This window comes from Micropterus dolomieu, linkage group LG21 (genome assembly GCF_021292245.1).
Source record: "Micropterus dolomieu isolate WLL.071019.BEF.003 ecotype Adirondacks linkage group LG21, ASM2129224v1, whole genome shotgun sequence".
NCBI classification, from domain to species: Eukaryota; Metazoa; Chordata; class Actinopteri; order Centrarchiformes; family Centrarchidae; genus Micropterus; species Micropterus dolomieu.
Window position 1 is genome coordinate 1,646,043 of NC_060170.1, and position 8,117 is coordinate 1,654,159.

General features: G+C 41.6%; 1 protein-coding gene across 1 annotated transcript; it reads left to right on the plus strand.

The window, feature by feature from the left end:
- Positions 1-2,470: 2,470 nt before the first annotated feature.
- LOC123961049 (ubiquinol-cytochrome-c reductase complex assembly factor 3) lies at positions 2,471-7,786 on the plus strand. Its single transcript, XM_046036152.1, has 2 exons — positions 2,471-2,735; positions 7,558-7,786. Exons 1-2 carry the CDS (start codon positions 2,619-2,621, stop codon positions 7,687-7,689), a joined length of 249 nt encoding a protein of 82 aa, XP_045892108.1. The 5' UTR covers positions 2,471-2,618; the 3' UTR covers positions 7,690-7,786.
- Positions 7,787-8,117: the final 331 nt, after the last annotated feature.

An 8,117-nucleotide genomic window follows, 5' to 3' on the forward strand; every position in this document is an offset into this window, starting at 1 on the left:
TATCCACTGTTCTCCCATGCTCTAACACACAGTAACGATGAAATGTGTGCTGTTCTCACATTCTTCCTCTGTATGTACACATAAACAACAAGGCAGGGAAATATAAAAGGAATTTATTTTATTGTTTGGGTACATTATTGTTCAGTGTACATGTTCACATCTGAAACAAACTTTACGTGCTTGATAACTCTCCCACCCCGCAGACATCTACACGTCAATACCGATTTATATTCATAGCGGCAAGTGCTATGTAGCTCCACATAGGGGACACAGGAAGTGACATATAGCACATTCATGCGGCGTCGGAAACGCGTAGGAAATTCACAGCCGCACCGGCAGAGCTCCAGAATGTGCAACTCGGCCGGCTCACGCGCGGACGCGCTTACAAGTGCGAGGGCCCGCCCAACGCTGCTTGCAGCTTTAATTAGTCTAAGTTTCCATTGGTTCACCTCACTTCATGGCATTGATGAGAGCAATTATTTGACATTTGGGCATTTCTCCCTGTATATAGGGGGGTTTCGGAGTGTGACATAAATTCGAATTTGGGGTATATTTGGGAAATGTTTGTAAAGTGTTTTTGTCTAAGTGTTTTATATTTAGGGCATGAGGTTAGAAATTGCAGCTCTGTCTCTACCTGTCCTGTGTCACACTGGGAGCAGAGTCTCTCCTCTTGTGGTAGCCAGCTCTGTCTGTGGCGACCCTTTTCTATGGCCAGGCTATGTTCACTCTTCTGTGTTCAGTCTGTATGTTGGCAACATTTTTCTTAGTTTAGGATATTTTATTGTGCTCAGGTAATTTGCCAGTGTGAATTCTCTTTTTAGGGTCAGATAACTTTGTAATTTACTTGTTTTGGTTGTTTCTTTGCAGTATTCAATATATTTTTCTTTCTGCTTGCTGATAATTTGGTTTGGTCGGCTTGAGTTGGTTTTGCTGTCCTGAGGGTTGGGGACTTGTTACTGCAGAGAGCCTTGGGACCAGCTGGTCGAGGGGACTCTTCTCTGGTTATTATTTGGTACACAATGCAGTAAAAAGGGGACTTTCTGGAGTTGGGTTTATCCATTGTGGATACAGAACAACACAGAGGAGGAGAGAAAGAAAGAATAATGTCTGAACAAGATTCTCCCTTGTTCAGACAGCAGTGCAACTTTCAAAATTCTTCCATCTCACGGAGAAAAGAAATGCCAGGTCGGAACAGTGTCGAGAGGCTGCCGCAGCTGTTGTGTGAAGACTAATTGTGTAGTTGGGCCATGGGGATGACATTAGATGTGATACGGATCAGAACATGCGGCCAAATGCTGAAGATCATATGGATTAGAACAGGACTGTGAATTTTCGTTTCTTTCCCTTCTGTGCATTTTTTTCAATGTAATTGTGTATTCAGAATTACTCATTTAGCAGACGCTTTTATCAAAAGCGATTTACATTTGAGAAAACAACATACAAGCATCAATTAAACATCAATGCAGTAAGAGACACAAGTGACAATAAATATTATTATATATAATTCTGTAATTTGTTTCTACATTCTATAAAGTAAAGATGACTCGTTCACTTTTACATAGTTTGTTGCCAAAAATGCACACAGTCAAGCCATATATGTAGGGTGTTTTACAGAAAAAGGAAACTTAATTGCAAAAAACAATGGATTTCACATCTGTGATCTGAAAAAAAACATGCTAGTGTTTTGACAGAATGATTTTATTTTGAGACAGGATTGCTGTGTTTTGATAGAGTTTGTGTATGTAGAGAATGTTTTGTTGTATTTTGAAATGTAGGGCAGAAAATGTACTATTTGGCTGTGCAGTAGGTATGTTGCTGTAAAATAGATAGGGGAGACTGGATATAGTTATAACACTTTCTGCTTAAGCAACTATAACTCACTAAATGTTTTTGCGAGAGTTTTAAAACTTTTACACAGAGTAACTATATTTGTTTAATTGGCACCAATGAAATCATCTACAAAAATATCACAGACCTTGTGAGTTGAAGTCAAATTCATGGTGTTCCTTTGTTCCAATCTAGGCCTACCCTACCAGGGGTAGGGTGTAACACATGCTGTGATAAGTTTTAACAATTTGACAAAATAAGCAAAAATGGATGCCACACTAGGAGATATGATTCAAAAACAGGTATAGTGAAATAAAAGAACAATGTTTTTCTCTCTCTGTAACAGACTATGTCTGGTATGTGTGTATGTAAATTTGTCTACTAGAACAAACTTAACAGTATATTTAATACTACTACAATGTACCTAACTAAAGAACATCTTTGTACATCTTTGGGTCTAACAAAAAGTCAGTCAGTGCTTGAAGTGAGCCAGTAGCCTACTCACCGGTATGCAGTTCTTTTTCATTAAGCAGAATTCAGCTGACATGCCATAGGCCTAGGCTACATATAACCACTCCGATCCGGTAAGTGGCGGTATGCACCTGTAAAGTTAGTTTGCTATCAGTAATAAACACAAAGAAGAAGAAGAAGAACTACAGAAGAAGACGCATATCCCAGGGCGCACTGTTGTTGCTGTGTCCGACGTTACCAAACTATGCAGGTCAGATGTTGTAGGTGAGTTCTCAGGCAGTGAATCAGTCACCATCAGCTGATCCTTCACCGTTTCCAGGATGAGCGGCTTGCGGACCGTCCTGAGCTCCGCTGCGGTGGCCGCTCTATTGGGGATCGGCTACGGGATGTGGTGTGCGATCGCATCGGGAGAAGACAGGCGGAGAGAGCTCATCAAGGTGGTTCAGCAGACAGCTTTTCCGGTTACGGACAAATAAACGTTTTAAAAGAAACGTAACTAAACTAACACAAATTCACAGACTAAACTGTGTAGGCTACTGTATGGGTTTATTGTGGTACCCGTTTGCGTGTTAATGGCGATGTTTGTTTATGATTTAAATGTTTGATTGATGACTTATATAGCCTAACGTTAATGTTCAGCAACTGACAGGCAAGATGCAGTAGTGTTGAGATTCTTTCTGTTTTATAAAACACTAACCTATACTTCCTTATGGAAATGTCTCTCTTTAACCCAATAACGTCCGGCTGCGGTAGTACCGCTCACGCAGCGCCCTCGCACACGCCGCGCTCCTCGCTCAAGCCACGCCCCTTTACGGTACAGTCTGGCTGTGTCCAAGGGCCTTTCCGAAATTGCTTGCTACTCCCTCTACATACTTCCACTCCGTTTGCGCGTTCATGCGGAGGGTCCGCCACATTTAGTGCCATCCGAAACCAATGAGGGCGGAGTGGTAGTGGGTTGTTAAACCCTCAGATGCCGAGTCAGCGCCGATGCTGGCTTGTTGAAGGTGTGTAACACCCTTTGCTGTAAGATGGGGGATCTTTCTTTCAATTTGCGTTACGTGTGACTTCGCTGATTGACATATAGGATTTTTTATTTCGAAACTACACTGACATTGGGATGTCACCATTCACAGGTTAACAACGTAGCTATATTAGCTATATTTCATATAGGCTAAAGTTCACTTAGGCTATATAGGCTTTTCTTTAGGCTACAATGAATATCAATCTTTTCATAAAAGAATATAATATTTATTTTTTGTAAATATATAAAGTCATGTTCGACACAAACACAAAATGAATGACAAATGACAGTGAGTGCGGCGGTAATTTCAGATCCTATTTATACTGGGGAGAGAGGGTAGTTCGTCCGAAAGTCGCTGTATTTAAACCCTACGTGGGTTAGGGAGCTCGATTTGGCCTGGAGGGTGACTTCGACCAGAGTTCACTCCGTGTCGGAGTGGAAGTGGGGAGGGTCTAGTTTCGGAAAGGCCCCGAAATCTCCGCTCATTCGTTACTCCTTTCCCCATATGTAGGGAGTTGTATGTAGAGCACTATATAGTGAGCTCCCTGCATTATTAAAATAACACTTTCGGACACTACTCGGACCGTTACGTCATTGCCGTCAGACAACCAGTTTTTTTTATCAGCACAATGCATGATGGTATGCAGGGCTTGGTTAGTGACCATCGGTTGTGCACTACTTTCCAAAATGCTTTCTGGGATACATTGAGTGGACTATATAGGGTACAATAATTATCAACATGGCGGAGTCCGAAATCACCCACTACTCACTATATAGTGGACTATATAGTGAGCTATATAGTGAGCTCGTCATTTTGTAGTGCTGTCCGAATGTATAGTGAGAATTATAATTATTGGTGCCACTGACCTGAAGCACAGTCGCGTATTCATGCCAAGGATGGTGTGTTCAGTAACGCAGTAACGCAGCGTTATTTGGATTAGTAACTGTAATAATATTACTGTTTTAGAAAAGTAATTAGTTACACTACTAGTTACTGAGAAAAGGAAAAACTGAGTATTAACACAAAACAATGTTGTTACGTATCATCTCACTATTTTAAGTGGGTATACGGAAATCTTTACTGTTCCTTGTGGTTATACGGCGTATACCTGCGTATCACGTAGACTACACCACTGCTGGCAGCCTTCTTGGCCACCCAATGGGACGACATCTGTCACATCCTTTATTTCATGTCCCAGACCCAGTGCAATTCTGGAGAGAAAACTGATCACAATAGCTGTGGTGTTTATGTTAAAGAGGTCATATTTTTTTGGCTTTTCCCCTTTCGTTTATTGTTATATCTTTTTTGTGCATGTAATATGTTTGCAAAGTGAAAAAGCCCTTGTCAACGTTGTGAAATATTGCACTTTTGAAAAGGCACATTGTTGATGAAACACAATTTGGTTCAGTTTAGGCACAAAACTACTTGGTTAGGTTAAAATAACTACATTATTTACCTTACGTAAGTTAAGTACTTCACCTAAATTAACTTACGTAGGTTAAGTAATGCTACTTGTGTAACTTGTGCAATGTTGACTTTTTGTTTCACAGAAGACTCGAACACCGATCTCCTGGTTGAATGTCCGGTTTCTGGCCCACTGTCTACCCCAACTACCCCCTTACTCGGACTTTGTTAAATATCCTACTCGGACTTTGTTAAATATCCAAACTTACCATTAGAAATAAAATGTTACTCTACAGGGCTTTCCCCAGTGCATTGAAATATGAGGGGCTAAGGGGCTTCATTTGGTTTAGAGTGCGTAAAGACATTTGCTGCTATCTTGGCCCCCTTCCATTTAGATTTCTGTCCGTCTGGTCCCAACTTTCTCTAACATCACAAAACTTTTTTCGCAGTGATAATCTCACAAGATCAGAGCCCCTGTGTGTAGATTGGTACCTTTCTGAGCGAAAATATTTGTGCATAAATCTGAACAGGGGACATGGAAAGTAAAAAGAACTGCACCATGTTACAACCAGACTAGGAAGGTAGGTAGGTTTATTGTCACAATATAACAGGTTATATAGTGAAATTGAGTTTGTAACTCCCTTCTGCTACATAGCAGACAATATACATTAATACAGAATCAATTATAAAAAATAAACAGAAACAAACCTATAATCAATGGAGCAGTGCTGAGGATAAATTAGAGTTTAAGAGTCTGATAGCTTGGGGGGACAAAAGCTGCTCTGCAGTCTGGTGGTGTGGCAGAAGAGACTTCTATATCTCTTCCCAGAATGCATGATGGTGGTGTCGTCAAACTTTACAACAGAGTTGCCACAACAGGATGCCATCATGGGTGTACAGCGTTAACAGGAGGGGCTGAGCACACAGCCCTGGGGGGCTCCTGTGTTGAGCACTAGAGTGGAGGAGGTGTGTCCGCCAATCCGGACTGACTGGGATCTGTGAGGAAGTCCAGTATCTAGTTGCAGAGTGTTGTATTTAAACCAGAGCGCTGAGTTTACCGATAAGTTTCATGGGGAGATTGTGTTGAATGCTGAGCTGAAATCCACAAACAGCATTCTGATGTAGGTTTTGTTTTTCTCAAGGTGTGTGAGGGCTGAGTGGATGGCAGTGGAGATGGCATCCTCTGTGGATCTGTTGGTTCTGAAAGCAAACTGGTGAGGGTCCAGGCTGGCTGGGATGTTGTTCTTTATGTAAGAACCAGTTTCTCAAAGCACTTCATCAGAATGTGTCACAGGGCGGTAGTCATTCAGAATAGACGCTGCAGACTTTTTAGGTACAGGAATGATGGTGGCTGTCTTGAAGCAGGTGGGAACCCTCTCCTGAGACAGTGAGATGTTGAAAATGTCAGTGATAACATCAACTAGCTGATTGGCTCAGGTTTTTAGTACACAGCCAGGAATGTTATCAGGCCCAGCTGATTTACTCATATTCACTCCCAGCAGAACTCTCCTCACATCTGCTGCGATAGTGACAGTGGCCGGTCCTCTGGAGGTGGAGTAGACTTTACAACTGACTCCTTGTTGAGGAGATCAAAGTGAGCATAAAAGGTGTTCAGATCATCTGGTAACAATGCCTCACACATGATGGGGGAACTCCTGCTTTTGTAGCCTGCGATGTTTTTGATGACCTGCCACATATCTTTGGTGTTGAGGTCTCTCTCCAGTCTCTGCTAACGAATTTAGGTAATACCGTGCTGAGATTTGTTTGATTTACATGTTTATATTGTAACAAAAAACCTACCTACCTGATGTCTCCGCTTCGCCTCTTTCAGTCTTGCTCTGGCGACGCTGTAAGCTTCTTTATCAGTCGACAGAAAAGCAGCTGTTTTGGCTCTGGACAGAGCCCTCACCTCACCATTCATCCAGGCCTTCTGATTGGGGAATGATTTTATCGTTTTAGTGATCACCACATCATCAACACATTTGCTGATTTCACTGATGATGTATATTCCTCAAGCTTGAAGTGGCTCTCCTGGGCGGCGGCCTCTCTGAACACACTCCAATCTGTGCTCCCAAAACAGTCCTGTAGAGCTACTGTAGCCTCATCTGTCCACACTTTGACTCTTTTAATTGTTGTCTTGACCCTTTAATCAGCTGGGTGTAAGTGGGCTGAAGAAGCAATATGGTCTGATTAACCAAAATGGGGATGGGGAAGGGCTTTGTAGCTGCCAGGAATATTGGTGTAGACGTGGTCCAGCGTGTTTGTTCCTCTGGTGGGGTTGTGGACATGCTGGTACAATTTAGGTAATACTGTTCTGAGATTTGTTTGAATAAAATCACCAGCAACAATAAAAACACCATCAGGTTGTTTTGTCATGTGACTGCTGATGACCTCATGCAGTTCCTGTAGTGGAGTTTTTGAATTTGCATCTGGAGGAATGTAAACACCAACGACAAAAACCCTGGAGAATTCTCTGGGCAGATAGTATGGCCGACATCTCAACATTAAAAATTCCACATTTGGTAAACATTGTCCATCAACTTTAGCTGCGTTTGAGCACCAAGCATTATTTACGTAGATACACAGTCCTCCTCCCTCGTCTTACTGGACTTAGTGTCCTGTCTGTGCGGAATAAACTCCTCCCGTCAAGTGTGACCGCTTCCTCAGGGACGCTGCTGTGCAAGTTAATATTTATATTAAACTAAGTTGTATCATTTGCTTGTGAGACAGTTGTATCTAACACGCACACAAGAAATTAGGGCAACATTTTCATTATGTGGTTTAATGTAATAATTCATTACATGTATTTGCCTCTTGCTGTACTGCCCACCAGAATCTGCCTGAGTCGAACCCAGTGAGAATGGAAGAGACGAGAAAGAGGAACGCTCTGGTGATGCAGGCACTCAAGGAAGCTGCTGAAACAAACGACAACATTGCAAGAGGGTTCGGAGGACCTGCAAAATAGACCGTCCCACCCTGTTTGCCAAGTCTCCATGTATTGAACACTGCCAGCGCGCAGGACCACAATCTATTCAAATAAAGATGAACATTCTATTATTCTACAAGTAGGTTGTTGTCTAATTTGCAGCTTTAATGTCTTCATTTTATGCTATTTACTATATAATGTTAAATTCTTTATTAAAGCTCTCTTAACACAAGCATTTTATCAGAATCAAAATCTGCTTTGTGGGTCAAGTATGTGTAAACATGAAGGGAATTTGACTGTTTTATTTTTGTTGCCCCCAGTGTTCTTACACAAAATGAACACAGCAGCTAAAATCAAAGAGAAAGCTGAACACATAAAGGTGAAAGAATAGGACTATCATGTACACAACTATGTGATAAATGTCTTCATATAAATATGTATAAAAAGACACAGTGCCTTTAATTATT

Bases quoted from the DNA above. Each gene is read 5' to 3' on its own strand.
- LOC123961049 (XM_046036152.1), top strand. From the start codon at position 2,619: ATGAGCGGCTTGCGGACCGTCCTGAGCTCCGCTGCGGTGGCCGCTCTA. The intron at 2,736-7,557 runs GTGGTTCAGCAG...ACTGCCCACCAG, and splicing joins GGCGGAGAGAGCTCATCAAG to AATCTGCCTGAGTCGAACCC.